The sequence below is a fragment of the Mugil cephalus genome, chromosome 7, assembly GCF_022458985.1.
Source record: "Mugil cephalus isolate CIBA_MC_2020 chromosome 7, CIBA_Mcephalus_1.1, whole genome shotgun sequence".
Taxonomy (NCBI): Eukaryota; Metazoa; Chordata; class Actinopteri; order Mugiliformes; family Mugilidae; genus Mugil; species Mugil cephalus.
In genome coordinates, this window is record NC_061776.1 from 13,550,808 (window position 1) to 13,567,008 (window position 16,201).

General features: G+C 43.0%; 1 protein-coding gene across 1 annotated transcript in view; it reads right to left on the reverse strand.

Moving 5' to 3' along the window:
- Nucleotides 1–12,850, reverse strand: part of obscnb (obscurin, cytoskeletal calmodulin and titin-interacting RhoGEF b) — a 52,397-nt gene extending 39,547 nt beyond the window's left edge. Inside the window, 15 exon segments of the mRNA XM_047588846.1 lie at nt 9–284; nt 1,445–1,726; nt 2,851–3,132; nt 3,244–3,522; nt 3,603–3,878; nt 3,996–4,277; nt 4,362–4,637; nt 5,120–5,288; nt 5,663–5,769; nt 5,884–6,150; nt 6,238–6,543; nt 6,672–6,932; nt 7,044–7,313; nt 9,578–10,667; nt 12,571–12,850. Coding sequence (XP_047444802.1) covers nt 9–284; nt 1,445–1,726; nt 2,851–3,132; nt 3,244–3,522; nt 3,603–3,878; nt 3,996–4,277; nt 4,362–4,637; nt 5,120–5,288; nt 5,663–5,769; nt 5,884–6,150; nt 6,238–6,543; nt 6,672–6,932; nt 7,044–7,313; nt 9,578–10,658 — 4,414 coding nt within the window. The 5' untranslated portion in view covers nt 10,659–10,667; nt 12,571–12,850.
- Nucleotides 12,851–16,201: the final 3,351 nt, after the last annotated feature.

A 16,201-nucleotide genomic window follows, 5' to 3' on the forward strand; every position in this document is an offset into this window, starting at 1 on the left:
AATGTTACCTTTTAGCTGCAGCTTAAACACCAGCTTCTCGGTTCCAGCCTCACAAGTATACTCCCCAGCATCCTTTTGCTCCATTTTTTCTATGACCAGCTCACGAGTCTTGCCCTTTGACTCCATGTGAACTGCTTTGCTGGAAGTCAGCAATTTGCCGTCCTTGTACCACTTTATCTCTGTCTTTAAATCTGAAACCTCGCAACTCAGAGTGGCTTTCTGGGAGAGAGAGGCTTTCACCTCCTTCTGGACAGACTCCTTGTTGGAGAAGCCAGCTGGGGCTTCTGCACAACACATGAAAAAACGTTGATATAAACACATCAATCAACCCGAAATGAATGAGTAAAGACACGTTTCAGTTACTGTGAACACAAGATCAAATCAGAAAAACAATGACATGCACACATGCTTACTGCAGAAAATACTGCTACTTAGGGCTGGGCGGTATACCAGTTCATACCTGTGTTTTTTCGTTAAAATATGAAAGATCGTTTAGCTTTCATCGTGTCATTATTGCTTAGTGTCACACTCACAATGAGATGTCCTCAGACTGTTCCTAGACATCTGACCCACCTCACCTGTTCCCTCTTCCCCAAACAGCCCCAGCGTTCATGCGTTTGACTCACCAGTAAAAAAAATACTACTACTTAGGGCTGGGCGGTATACTGGTTCATACCTGTATTTTTTTTCCGTTAAAATATGAATTTTTAAAATGCTGTTTGGAACGCTGCGGCGCGAGACAATGTTTCAGACCGGACCATTTTCAATATAGCACTTGTACATCGCGAGGCGTGGTGAAGATGGAAAGGTCCAATAAATGAAGAGGCAGAACGAGATAAGATTACGTGCCGTGTCGGTCGTTTTGTATGACCTGTCCCCCGACTGAAGCTGTCCCCAAAAATACCCTCAACTTTAGCTTTTTATGAATGAGAAAAAAATATATTGCACGCAGATTACAACTATTACAGTTGTGGTCACGCTGCTATTGACATTACAGACATAGCAATTTAAATATAAATAAATATGAAAAAAAACGTAAAAATAAATGTAATCATAACTGTCCCTGTTTCTTCATTTCATCCTGAAAACATTTATTTGTTCGTTTTTCTATTTTTATCTCCAAGCTGTAAATGTCACACCACATGAGCAGACAGGGCAAACATGGCAAAACTGTTTTACTACTAGTGTGAGATTATTCTAAAATATTTACTCATCATCACAGTAAAATCGTCCATCCTGCATTAATTAATCTCTCAACCAGTAGAAAATGTTGTGAACACATGATTATGCATGAAAAAATATACCCTGATATACCATAATACTATCAGAATTTTGAGAAATACCGTGACATACATTTCTGGTCATAGCGCCCAGCCCTACTACAACTGCTACTACTACTACTACTACTACTACTACTACTACTACTACATGTCATTCCTCTCACCTGCCACCTGTATCTTAAAGGCCAGCTTCTCAGTCCCAGACTCACAGATGTACTCTCCAGCATCCTTCTTCTCCACGCTTTCTATCACCAGCTGGCGACTCTTGCCTTTCGACTCTGCACGAATTGTCTTGCTGGAAGTCAGCAGCTTGCCATCCTTGTACCACTTCACCTCTGTCTTCGTGTCAGCTACCTCACAGCTCAGGGTGGCTTTCTGGGAGAGAGTGGCTTTCACCTCCTTTTGGACAGACTCCTTGTTGGAGAAGGCGGACTTGAGTTGGATCTCTGCAAAGGTAATAACCAAAGATGTTAAGATGTTTAACACGATACCTTAAATCTGTCATTTAAATGTGATGTAAGATAAGTATAAGCAGGAAAGCTACACACAACAGAGGTGAAACAAACACGACAAATATGCAGGACATCCACAAAACACTGCTTTTGCGATACCAGTAATACACTACGGCATTCATAATTTAACCAAAAATAAATCCTCCATTTGGGCTCTCCATCAATTTTACTTAATTAAATAATCAGACAGACAAGTACTCACACTCAAAAAGAATATGAACAAATTGCGACACAGACCATCACCTTCCATATCCTCACACCTGTAACTTATACTAAATTTTAACCTCCTACTACACGAAGACCCCCTCCACTATCTTCAATGCATCCTACACTTTGCCCCACACCATCAATCAACAGCTAGCACACTGTGACTTGATGGCAGGGGTGGACGATATGACGATATTAAATTGTGAAGGATTACAACGTGAAGACGATCTGTCAAACTGCAGAGATCGACCAACCAATCATAGCGAATTACGGGCAGTGATGCACTTTCCCGAATACTTGTTTATGTGTGTAGCTGTAGCCGCATGGAGAGCCATGGCTGAAAGCCAAACGTTGGTCACTAAAAAAAATTCCACTTCAATTATAAGGAATAGGTTTGGATTTTCCTCAACTGATGAAGTGCAGGCAAATGTTCTGTGCAAAGTTTGCAAGTTTGGCAACACGACAAACCTGTTCGATCATTGGAAGAGGAATCATCCCAATTGCAGGCAAAACTGCCATTTAAAATAAAATCTGTTAAGAAAGGTTCTTTGGACTAAATTGTCTGCTTTTCATTTTTCAATTTAAGCTCATGATAAAATCGAAATCGTGATTTTTATTTTCAAAAAATCGTGATATGATATTCTTGCCATATTGCCCACCCCTACTTGACTGCTTCCCATCCTTCTACCACTTCACCTCTATTATCAATCAGTTTGTGCAGGATTAATAAGAATGTCTCAATATCTATATAAAGATTAGCCATTAAACAAATGTTGCACCTAAAATCTAGGCTATGATTTGGACGCTCAAAACTAAAAAACTGCTGACTCAGCATGCTGCATTCTCCTTACCTTCCACACGTATCTTAAAGACCAGCTTCTCAGTCCCAGACTCACAGATGTACTCTCCAGCATCCTTCTTCTCCACGCTTTCTATCACCAGCTGGCGACTCTTGCCTTTCGACTCTGCACGAATTGTCTTGCTGGAAGTCAGCAGCTTGCCATCCTTGTACCACTTCACCTCTGTCTTGGTGTCAGCTACCTCACAGCTCAGGGTGGCTTTCTGGGAGAGAATGGCTTTCACCTCCTTCTGGACAGACTCCTTGTTGGAGAAGGCGGACTGGACCTGTGTGTCTGTGGAGACCAGGAATGTGGATGAAATTATTTTCCTTGCCCATTGAGAGGGATCAGTAATATGTCATTTCTGTTAATATACAAAACAAAATCTAGTCAGACTGCAGTTACCTGGCACCTGAAGTTTGAAGACGAGCTTCTCAGTTCCAGCCTCACATGTGTACTCTCCAGCATCCTTCTTCTCCACGTTGTCAATCACCAGCTGGCGACTCCTGCCTTTTGATTCAGTGTGGACTGTCTTGCTGGACGTCAGCAGCTTGCTATCTTTGTACCACTTCACCTCAGTCTTGGAATCTGAAACCTCACAGCTCAGAGTGGTCTTCTGAGATACAGTGGCTTTCACCTCCTTCTGGACGGACTCTTTGTTGAGGAAAGCCGACTTAGCTGCTTCTGATGAAGGAAGAATACCAGATGCAATTGATTCAAAGCTCATTAATATACACCCAGTCAGTACGAAGATCCACACTCACCTGTCACTTGCATCTTAAAAGCCAGCTTCTCAGTCCCAGCCTCACAGACGTACTCTCCCGCATCCTTCTTCTCTATGTTGTCAATCACCAGCTGGCGACTCTTGCCTGATGATTCAGTATGGATTGTCTTGCTGGAAGTCAGCAGCTTGCCATCTTTGTACCACTTCACCTCTGTCTTAGCGTCAGCTACCTCACAGCTCAGGGTGGCTTTCTGGGAGAGAGTGGCTTTCACTTCCTTTTGGACAGACTCCTGTTTAGAGAAGGCGGACTGGGCCTCTGAAGGTAATAATAAGAAATACAGTGTTGTTATGAGCACTGTGTAAGATCAACAGTAGCTCAGAATATCCGGTAGCTCACAGACACAGAGATAAAATGTGTGTTATGAAGCCCCACCTGACACAGATATCTTGAAGACCAGCTTATCCCCTCCAGCTTCACAGGTGTATTCTCCAGCATCACCCTTCTCCACCTTTTCAATCACCAGCTGTCGAGTGTTGCCTTTTACTTCTGAATACACTGTCTTGCTGGATACCAACTGTTTGCTGTCTTTGTACCATTTCACCTCCGTCTTGCTATCAGACACGCTGCAGCTAAGAGTTGCTTTTTGGGAGAGAGTAGCTTGAACCTCCTTCTGGACTGACTCCTTGTTGGAGAAGGCAGATACGGTTTGTGCTTCTAAGAGAGAGAAAAATAAACATGTTTGTTAAGATTGCAGATAAGCAGCATAACCAAGTAATTTTACCTTTAGCGCATTCTTACCTTTTATCTTGACTTGGAATGTGACTTTGTCAGCTGCTGTCTCACATGAGTAATGTCCTTCATCAATTTTCTTGGCATTCTTGATGATGAGCTTCCTTTGAGTCCCTTTAGCGATAATGGTCGTTCTTTGGTCCTCAGTGATCTCCACCTGATCTTTTTTCCATACGACAACAGCAGTGGCAGGAGAGACCTCGCAGGTCAGCTCGAGATTTCCTTTAAGGGACGATGACATTCCCATGGGACCTCTGGCTTTGTTTAGGAACTTCGCAGGTTCATCTTGGAGAAAGAAAAGATAAGCACGTAAGTAGAGTCCTCCCATCATAATTAATTAATTGATTATTCATGCATTTATTGTAAGAGAACAACAGTAACGACACACATGTGGTCATTTAAATTGCTCTCTATTTTAGGTTTGTTTAGCTGTCACAAAAATTTAGGATGTGCATGAGTTGCGGAACTGGAACTGACAACATGATGATGGATAGTTCTGTCCTGTTTGATGGCTCAAAACATAAGCTACCAGAGTGGGTCACATTCCAGACAATATATCATGTGCTGCAGCCCCCACCCTGAGACCAGGTCCCTTTACAAAATCCTATTTGCCCTGAGCTGATTATGTTAATGATACTTAGGAAAACTAGTTTTATAGACAAGCAACTCTAGCACATTTGTGAACAACTTCAGGAATATACGCTGCTGCCTCCGCTCTGCTATACCTGTAAACATTTTCTTGACAGCTACAATTCTGATGAGTGTACCTTTAAGAGTGAGTTGCACAGACATCTTGTCGTCAGCTAAGACACACTCATAAATCCCCACATCTTCCTCTGTGACATTGTGTATCATCAGGCTCCTCTTGCGGTCATTCATCACATATTCATACTTCTTGCCAATTTTTAATTCCCGTCCATTCTTCATCCAAACCACCTGAAGAAATGAATTCAAAACAGTTTGTGAAAATAGATGCCGTGCAGCGAGAATAATAGGAGTATTCTCTAGTTATTATTGTTATTTTTAAAATGAAAAAATGTTTTTTTTTTAAGAACTTAAATACAAAATGGTTTGAATGAGGCATGATGATGGTTCACATTTAATCAACGAACTTCACATACAATGCACAAATTGTCCCCTCATAGTTAACTTCAGATACCCTTTTCCAGGCTTTGAAGGTCATTTAAAAAGTATTTCAGTCCTTCGAATAAATACATATTTTCACTTCTGCATAATAATGGTTAAACATATATATAAACAGAATCTGTGAAAAGCACATGATATGAAGGATTTATGCATTCTTCACAAACCTGTGTAATGTCATCTGACACTTCAGCAGTCAGCTGAGCAGTAGCTTGGGCACTGCAAGTCACGACATGTGGTTGATCTGACTTGTTGGTGAACCTAACAGCAGGGGCTAAAAACAGAGTTGCCAGGTATGGTGGAATTATTAATTTGTCACTAAAACAAGACACACACAAAAAAAGTCGTACAACAATACAAAAAAACAAAACAAAAAAGGAATGTATACCTTTCACAGACAGGATGCAACTGCTCTGTGAGCCTCCACCCACAAACTTGATTTCACTTCCATTCATTTCCATGGTTACCACACGGATGAGCAGCGTGTGTGTGTTCTTCGACCTGGTGATGAGATAGTCACCCCCGCTGCGCAGGAGGCGGCCATTTAAAGACCAGAAGCCTGAGCAAACAGCAGACAGCTCCACCGAGACAGAGAACTCCTCCCCAGAGTAAGCAGTGCTGTTCATCAGACCGGTCCTGACTTCTGCAGAGGGCTCTGAAAGGAAACAGATAAACATGACATTAAAAAAAAAAAAAAGAAGGCATACAACAACAGAATATAGTCACGAGACTGCAGTCTTACCAAGGTAGAAGCTTCCAGGTACCTCCAGGTATGGGCTCTGGCCAAAGTCATTCATGGCAGAGATACGGAATTGGTAGCTAGCTTCTTCAGTGAAGCTGCTGATGGTGACCTCCGTTGACACAATGGTTTCCCCAGCGTTGCACCTTTGCCACGTCTGAGCGCCAACCTTCCTCCTCTCCACGATGTAGCCCTTGATAGGCACGGGACGATCACTGTCAGGAGGAGACCACTGGATGGTGATGGATGAGTCGGTCTTGTTCTGCACCACAGCATCAACGGGGGGGTCTGGAGGATGCTTCCGTGCAGCTGGAGCAGAAACAAAGATCGTTTAGCTTTCATCGTGTCATTCTTGCTTAGTGTCACATCCACCAATGAGATGTCCTCAGATTGTCCCTCTTCCCCAGACAGCCCCAGCGTTCATGCGTTTGACTCACCGGTAACAGAGAACCGTGTGGAGGTTTTGCAGTCTCCAGCCACAAAGGCCACTTCTCCCGAGTCGTCGGCCTGGCAATCTCTAATAGTGAGTGTGTACTGTCTGAGCACGCAGGCGATGGAAATACGGGAATCTTCTTTCAATTTCTCGCCATTGCGAGTCCAGTAGGCATCTGGACAAGGATGCTCCAGCTCCACACAGAAGATAACAGTGTCACTGACGGGAACTATTGTCCTCCGAGGAAGTTTCTTAGTGATGTTACCTGGAATAATGAAACAAAATACTGAATATGAAAATATTCCCAACAATAATGACACCTGACTACTAGATTGTGATATCAAAGCACAGTTTTGAACGGTGAACAAGGACATACCCAGGACAGTGAGCTCAGCCACAGTGCGGCTGCCCTCTTTCATCTCGCAGATGTAAACACCGTCATCATTGGTAGTGACGTTGTGTATGGTGAGACGACGCAGGGTGCCTTCCTCCTCCATGCGATACTTTGTGCTTTGCTCCAGGCGCGTTTCCTCCATGAACCAGTTGGCCTGGGTGACACTGAGAGGCACCTCACACAGGAGCAAGGCTGAGGTTTTCTCTTGTACCTCCACATCCTGCAGCTTCCTCCTGAACGGCACCTTAGGCTCTGACACGAGAAAAAATGACAACAGACATATTAATTGAAACATGGCAATATTTTAGTCTATTAGACACATACTGAAGCATGGTGTTTATCATATAAAATTTTGAATGTACATTTATTCACCCATGATGGTAGCTGCAGTTCAGGCTAGTGCAGTATTAAATACTAGGAGCTTGTTTAGGGAGTACCTATAACATACACTGGAACATACACTTTTGTGGGTGTTCATCAGAATGAATTTACTCAGTTGTAAATGTCAAGTAAACTAAAAAGCTTTTTAGTAGTCAACTTAGAAACCTAAGATTACTGAGGGTTTGACAGTTTAACACTGGTTGCTGTTGTAGCACAGTACAGTACATGTGTTATACTAATGAGTTAAATGCGCAATACACTTTGGAATTACAACAAAAAATGTATTTACTTTGTCCAGTGTGTTTACTACACATGCTGATTCAGTAGAGGCTGAACTGAACCACAAACTTGGGGAACAGTTATGCTGCATCCATACTCTAGGCTCTACGCCACTTCAGAAATAAACTTCAAGTGTTGAAACATGTGGACCTCTGGTTTGAGTTACAGGTTAAGTCCACCGTGTTCAGCCAGTCACTCAAATGTAGCCATATAAAATACATAAACTAACAGTCTTTCCTGTAGTGGACCAGCCAAAAGGACAAATTAACTGTTTAATGTTTAACTGTTTAAACTGTTTAATCCACCCTCATCTCCAGCCGCTCGTCTGATGCAACCAATCAATAGCTGCTCTGATCAGGAGTACTTTGAAAAGCCTTGTTAGTTTGTTTGTGAAATGCATGTTTTTGCATAGAGCTTTTAAGAACTTCTTTTATTTGTGAAGATTAGAATTAGGCGTATATCTCGCACTGGAGCAAGGGTAGGACTCTTGTCTAGTAACACAGTGTTTACGGGGTGCTACTCCCACCTGTTTTATGTTCAAGATTTTTCATATGCAACTTTGTTTTGTTTTAGCTTAGAGCATTTACATTTAGACTTTGGTGAAGCTTGTTTTATTTAAATCAGTGTTGATTAAACATCCACCATCAAATTCTCAAACCTGTGCCTACGTGTTTATTTTTATGTAACGCCCCTTTACCCCTTGTGAGCTGGGTCGTAACAACTGGTTATTTTTCCAGGAATGTGACTGACATCTCTCACTGGCAAGGTCATTTCTTCTCTAAGATACACAATAACCCAACTAACCATGTTAACTAGGGGTGGGTATCGGGAAAGACTTTGTATATGTATCACGATACTTAAGTCACGATACAGTGCACTATTGTGATATTATGATATTGCGATATATTGAAATATTCTACATAGTTCACTGAGAAGTTTTAAATGCATCTTAAAATACAAGTTGTATATATGTACATCAGATGACAGTACTATCAGAAGAAAAAGCATTGTGATATATCGTCATATATATATATAGATATTGAGCTTTTTATTGTACTGTCCATTTTGTCTTTGTGTTTATGTAAAACTGATACGAAGCAATATCACCCCTTGTTCAAAGTGTATACATTATCAATCAAACTTTTCTTTTCAATCTAACAAACTAACAACCTGCAAGCCACCATCGATCTCCCTGAGTTCTCCCATCATTACCAGACTGAACAGAGATTAGTAACCAACATAAATTTACAACTCTACAGTTCTGTCCCCCCTCTCGGCCAATTCCTTCCCAGGGGAAGTCACACTTGCAGTGTGCCAATGTGGTGCACAAGTCAGTGACTATCTTAGCAACTGCGAACTACTCATCGCCAGCAGAAAATAGATGCAACACAACACCTCCCTTCAAAGGCGGAGCCAGAATTCAACCTTGTTGAGAGAAGCAGCACACGTTTTGAGTGATTTAAATGAGACCTGATTACAGTTACACTTACAGCACGACTGAAGAGAACTGACACACTTACAGGCTGAGTGACGTGGCACAATGAGCACAATCACTTGTAGATTATTCTGAGCGAATTACACATAAAGTGTTATAAATACCTCCTCCTTTTAGAAGATGATTCAGGCCATGTTAGAAAAAAAAACTACTTGTCTACGTGTGACACATATTTAAAGGTTGGTGTATTGAGAATAGAAAAAAAGTGGGCAATGGATTGATGGTTTTACTGGGTGAAATGGTCTATTGTGTCCACCTCTATCAAGTTACCCAATACTGGTAGTTTCATACTATGTCTTTAATTATACATTGGCAAAGATGGTTTATTATTAGTGTATGTGCATGATTTAATAATTTTTACCTTTGACTGTTACCAACACAGCACTGTAGGTCTGCCCAGCCATATTGGTTGCATTGCAGGTGTAGAGACCATTATCACTCTGCTTGCAATACAGGATCTTGAGGATGAAGTTCTCAGCTTGGTCCTCGTAAATGACATGCCTGCGACCTTCGCTGATGTTCGTGCCATCCTTCCTCCAGATGGTGTGGGGTTTGGGATGGCCCGTCACGAAGCAGCTGAGCTTGGCGTGCTTGCCTTCAGTCACCGTGCAGGTACGGGTGAACACGCCTTTGGGAAGCTTCGCCAGCGCGGAGGCCCTCATCTCCAGACCCAGGGAGCCCAGGGCATCCGTGATGTTGGAGGAGGAGGAGGTGGAAAGCGAGGAATTGGTTTCTTCAGCGCGATAGATGGAGATGTCCTTCTTCATCTCCTCTTTGCGCTTCTGAAGGTGAGAGAGGAGAGAGGTGCTCTTGTCCGCAGCCAGATGGCGAGAATCCTGAGCGTCCACGGCGAGGGCTGCCGCGGCGTGAGCTCGGCCGACAGAGTTCTGGGCCCTGCAGGTGTAGGTGCCGCTGTCCAGGTTCCGAACGCTCTGGATCTTCAAGGTGCTGCTGTCGCTGTCCGAAACGATCTTGATGCGGTTCGTCTCCCCCAGGTATCGCCCGTCCTTCTCCCAGTCGAAGTTGGCCTCGGGGTGGGCTGCGACGCGGCAGAGGAAAACAACGTCGCCTCCCAGACCCACGCGCGTTGAGGTAGGCTTCACCGTGAAAACAGGGGCCCTCGGGGCCATCTCCGTTGGCAGGGCCACTTTAAGGGTCACCGCGGCGTAAGCTTCCCCGACGCTGTTCTTGGCTCGGCACATGTACTGCCCGCTGTCATCCAGAGTTAAGTCGTAGATAGTCAGGCGGTAAATGTCCCCATCTTCCACGGTTTTGAAGCGGCCTCCGGAGGTCAGCTTCAGCTTTTCTTTTTCCCAGGTGACCAGTGGGGTTGGGTTGCCCACAATAGTGCAGCTCAGCGTGGCATCCTTGCCCGCACACACTAAGACCGCCTTTGGCCGGGTGAGAAACCTGGGGACTCCTCCAAACAGGTTCTTATCCATCGTTTGTTCCTGCAATCACAGAAAACGCATATAAAAAACATAAATATTAGCTAGTTTGACAGTCATAGCTACACACAATACTACACACAAGGGCATGTAGGGGAAATTGGTCATTTGGATATAAGGAAATCAGGAAATAAGCTGATATAAGGAAACAACCAAAAAAATAAACAAATGTGGGCACTTGCTGTTCTGTTGTTATGTCTGTATATGAACATGTTGTTCCGTTTGCTGAAGCATCTAGGCTATGTGTAGAAGGTAAAGTTTGAACGTCTATGACGAAGACTGCCGCTGCCAGACGCGTCAGAAGGAGCGGACATGCTCTGGAGGCACGCAACGACCCATTCACCCGAGAGTTCCTTCTCTAAAGACGCATCAGATGCTGCTAGGTTATATATTTATAACCTTATAAATAGTCGTCGTATTTGTTCCTAAGTGATCTGTGTCCTCACTGTAAACCGAGGCGGGTCGATACCACCCACACTGACTTGATTTGTTCCTGTATGGAGTCTGTTATCTGTGTTTACATACGCCAGCTCCAACGAACCAATGCTTCCAGTTTCAGAACAATAAAGTAGATGTGAAAGCACTCACACACAAACTGCAATTAATAAATTCTTTAACAAAACAAGAAGTATTTTTATGCATGCATTAATTCATCAGCCATACATCGATATCAGCCAGTCAGTCCCATCAGTATATGAAAAGACGTAGGGGTGTTGTTTATGTTTATGGGAAGTGTTGGATCAATCTGTCTAAATGCTGCGTTGGTTATTTGCTGGCAAGCACAGAGATTTGCAAGAATAGCTTTTCACAACAAATAGCCCAACATTCAAACACAGTTTGATAAAGATGAAGTCCCATTCCTTTTCTGTCTCTACCCAGCCAGTCTCAAGCAGAGGGCTGTTCAAGGTTTCTTCCTGTTAACAGGAACCATTCCCTTCCCTGAGGATTGTTACCGACACCATATAAATAAAACTGAATTGAATTGTATTGAATAAAGAAACTTTAAAACCTCTGCTACAATAATGAGTAGGCAAATAACCACAAAAACAAAACACACAAACCAAATATGTGTTATTTTAAACACCTGAATCTGTGGCAGCCTAGAATTTCACAATCGGCGCATCCTTTGAATTTTCCAACTCTCATACAAAGGTTATGTTATTTTACGTCATCCCACATGTTAAAGTAAACCCTGTCAGATGCACAGAAACTATTGTAAGATGTGACAGTTTGCTATGTGCACTCTCTATAAATATGCGAAGCTATGAAAAGAGTCGTAAATCCAGAGTTCAGACTGGCATATTTATAGCAGGCAGTTACAGTAGCTAAGTCAACATATCCCCGTCCAGGGCCTGGACACAGTCACCAATACAAAGACTTGGTGCACGAGAAGCCTCATCGATAGGGAGCTAGTTTGATGATAACACGCAGCGAGTAAATTCCCTTCTAACAAGGTCAAACCGAGCAGATATGCGCCTTTCAAAGAGTGACATTTACCAGCTTTGTCACCTCTGTCGCTTGAACCGCCAGTCCCAAAAATAACCTCAGCTGTCAGACCCCGTCTCTGTCCATTGCCATTTGTAGAAGCGAAACGGACTTCAGCTGTTTGATTAAACTCCCGCACAAGAAACATACTTAATATATACCACTGTCCCCTTTTTTAAATAAATAAATAAATAAAAATCAGCTAAGGAAACTGATAAAAATTAACCTAAATTTAATTAGTAATTTTGTGAACGTGCTAAAATACGCACGCCACGTATTCATTATCGTTAATTAACATAAACGTAGGCTAACGGACATTTAATTTAAATAGGAATTGGCTAATTTCGTGCTTACTTCAGTTCGGTTTTTAATGTAAATACCATAAGAGCATTTATCACGAATGCTGTTTGGGCTCCTTCACCTTGAGTCGTCAGCCACGCAGGTAAAACTCAGGCCGCTGGATCATGGGAGTCAAGATGTCCGGGTCACGGTCGTGTCCAGTATCAGAGTTTACAAGTCCCATTAAACGAAGAAGAAAACCAAAAAATAATGATGATAACAGTAAATAAAATACATAAAATTTAATAATTGAAGTCTTGCTTGTGCTCAAATATCCTTGAAATGGTTGTTAATAATCCAGGGTGGTGGAACATCCCCCGGTCTCCTGCGGTGGGCGGTGGATTTAGACTTATCTTTTTTCTTTCTTCTCTGGTGCCTCTTGATGCCAAATAGCTGACGTACCTATTCTGGCGCAGCCTCTTTTCCAAAATAGACTTGTCATTTGCTGTGGAGATAGGAGATGGCCCGGGTAGGAGGGCACCGGCCTGGCCTCCCTCTGCCTGGCTGCTCTCTTGCTGCAGGCTGCACACGCCACAGGCCCGGCCTGTTAGGTCGTAAACAACTCATACTACACTAAATATCAATGGCTGCAGGAATGGTGGGCACTTGCAGAGAGAAAACTTTCAGTTGCTTCACTTTATAGGTCATGAAGCACTTTGTAACACCCGTATGAAAAGTGCTCTATAAATAAAGTTTGATTTGATTTGATGAGAAAATCAAATTTAATGTGTCCTGTCCTGTTAAATCCTGATGAAACACCACTGCCTGGGTTCAGACCTCTGAATGCAACACGTTGGGAATGCAGGCTTCAATTAATGTTGTTTTCTGGATTCCATCTTTTCTCCCTAGTCTGAATTCAAATTAAAGAAGTGACTGATATCAAGAAAACCTACAAAGGCGGCTCAGACCCAAGGTGCAGGCTGCGCAAAGGTGCCCCTGAGATAGTCCAGCACATAGTAGCAGGGTGTAAGACACTAGCCAGGTCAGCGTACATGGCGAGGCACAACCAAGTGGCTGGGATAGTGTACAGGAACATCTGCACCCAGTACTGAATAGAAGTACCCAAGTCCCAATGGGCCACACCACAGAAGGTGGTGGAGAACAACAGGGCCAAGGTTCTGTGGGACTTCAGCTTCCAGACTGACAAACAGGTCCTGGCTAACCAACCGGACACAGTGGTGGTGGGCAAAGAGCAGAAGAGAGTAGTGGTGATAGGTGTGGCGATACCAGCTGACACCAACATCAGGAAGAAGGAACACGAAAAGGTTTAGAAGTAGCATGGGTTGAAAGAACAGCTGGAATGGATGTGGAAGCTTAATGCTAGCGTGGTCCCTGTGGTAGTAGGAGCACTCGGGGCAGTGACCTCTAAACTGAGAGGGTGACTCCAACAGATCCCAGGAACAACACCTAGGAACAGCTAAGACACTGCACAGAACCCTCAGACACCCAGGCCTCTGGTAGAGGACCTGAGCTTGAGGATGACACAGATACCACGAGAGTGAGAGGGACGTTTTTATCTATGTGTATATATATATCTATATCTCGACTTATATTTAAAGGTCATAATGTGGTTCCGGTGCCTTTTAAAAACCGTAAAGATAATTATAAATTGAGATCAGACTTTTTTTTTTTAATCCCTCAGGGGATTAGGCGTTACTGCGGCAGGGCCAGACATAAGCAAAGGATAAGACAAATCAAGATAGGAAAAAAAAAATCTTACAAAATAAGAAAGAAAATATTTTATAAAAAAAAGTGTATATATTACAAAAATATTTTAAGTGATTTTACCAATATACGTGAATTGGGGGGAAAAACATGAGGTAAAAGTGTTGATGGATGAATATACGATATGGATATCATCATCCTGTGTGCAAACGAATACTATATCACCCATAATAAGGCAACATCAACTGCAGTTTTAGCCACCGTAAGCAACTGCTTACACAATTTATTGTATCAAAATACATTATTGTTTTCTGTGCTTACACACACACTGCTTAAGGCTATTCAAGGTTAACGTTCACATGTTTTCTGTAACCATGAGTTGTGCCTGTTGACGACTTCAGACTCAACTCCCTACGTGCAAATTTGGGATCTGCCTCTTTCTGCATCTTCCCATTCAACATGCCCACCACAGCATGCTGAATGTGAAGTTAATTTGCACGGAGGAGGAAGAGTCCTCGATAAACAACAATTGGGCACGGAGTCTCATCCCGAAATTGCCAGTGCGGCACAGTTAAAATGTTTTTCCAGTTATGCAAGAATGAACACCCAATCTGATCTGCTTCCTCTAATCAGATGACGAACAAGCATACAGCAGGCGCCCTGCAGCAGAAGGCAGGAATATTAATCCACTTTTCCTTTGAGGCTCAGTATGTCGAGACCGTGTGTCTCACTCTCGATGGTCGTTGTGTTTAAAACGTCGTAAAGTCACTCGTAAAAATCAACATAATGGACGTGTTGTAGGACTGGAAGATTAACTGAACTTGATCTTGTGACACGCTGTGTTCCACAACGTCTATTGTGACAGGTGCAGCTAGTCAGGGCCATAATTAAGTTATGACTTCATGTTGCACAACACAGCAACACTTCAAATCTGTCCTCCGTGACATTTTCACCACAGTGAGTGAGATCTTTCCATAAAACATGACATAGCTAGCTTCAATCTGCAGAATATCTTTGCACCTTTCCAGCTAGCCCTCCTACACCACAGGTTAAGTTTTTGTTTACCAAATCAACACTCCCGATACTAGAACCAGTGTGGGTCTTGTCTTACCCTTTTCGTCCCTATTCTTTGGCTCCCGTGGTATTTTCTTAGTGTTCCAGCGTGGGCTTTCCCCCCCAAGCGCCAATGACTGACAGCAGCAGGTCTCCTGCACCCTGATTTAAACTCCCCGAAACTCTAGCAGACGGTAATCCACTGTTGCTGCCTGCCTCTGCTTCCTCCTCCTGGCTACTGTGTTCGCTTTCCACACTCCTGAATGTTGTACTGACAAAATAAGAATTCATGGCATCCATACATAATGCCACCCTCGATCTCTGCACGACGGTCATCCAAACCTTTTAGGTCACTGACGTGTAATATGTGGAGAAAATAAAAGAGTGTGAGCTTAGATGTGTCTCTTTTCGTCAGATCCATTAAATTCTCGATTCCCAATCGGCTAAAAGAATGAAATTACATCTCTCTCCCAGGCAGTATCCTCTCTTTAATGGTACATGGAAAATAACACATTAGTGGATGGTCCAAACTAAATTTAAAAACTAAAGTGAAATAGTTCTTTACGATTAGACGGTTCCCACAAAAAACGAAGCAGTGTCAACTCTAAAAGCTCTAATTTTTTTTTTTTTTTTTAATTTCTCCCCACAATTTTTAGTAAAGGGACAAAGACGTTAGCACTTTCAGTGACAGGAGCTGTCTCTATAGCACTGTTTCACACAGAGACCTGTCAGTCTAAGCTTCCTGTACACAGTAGAGTAGAGCGATAGAGGCGGGACGCCTGCATCGCTGCTGAGCCAATCACGACACCGCATATTACACGGTGACTCTGTCAGGTTCCCCGCAATTGGCCGAGGGAACCGATTCAGTCCACAGGTAAAATTAAAACTTGAAGCTGTCAGTTGTTTTCTTTATCTTTATGTCAGTTGTGTATGTACCAGTCAGTTCTGTTTATGTTTACGGCAGTTGCACGGCCACCGTACTGTGCACGTGTTGA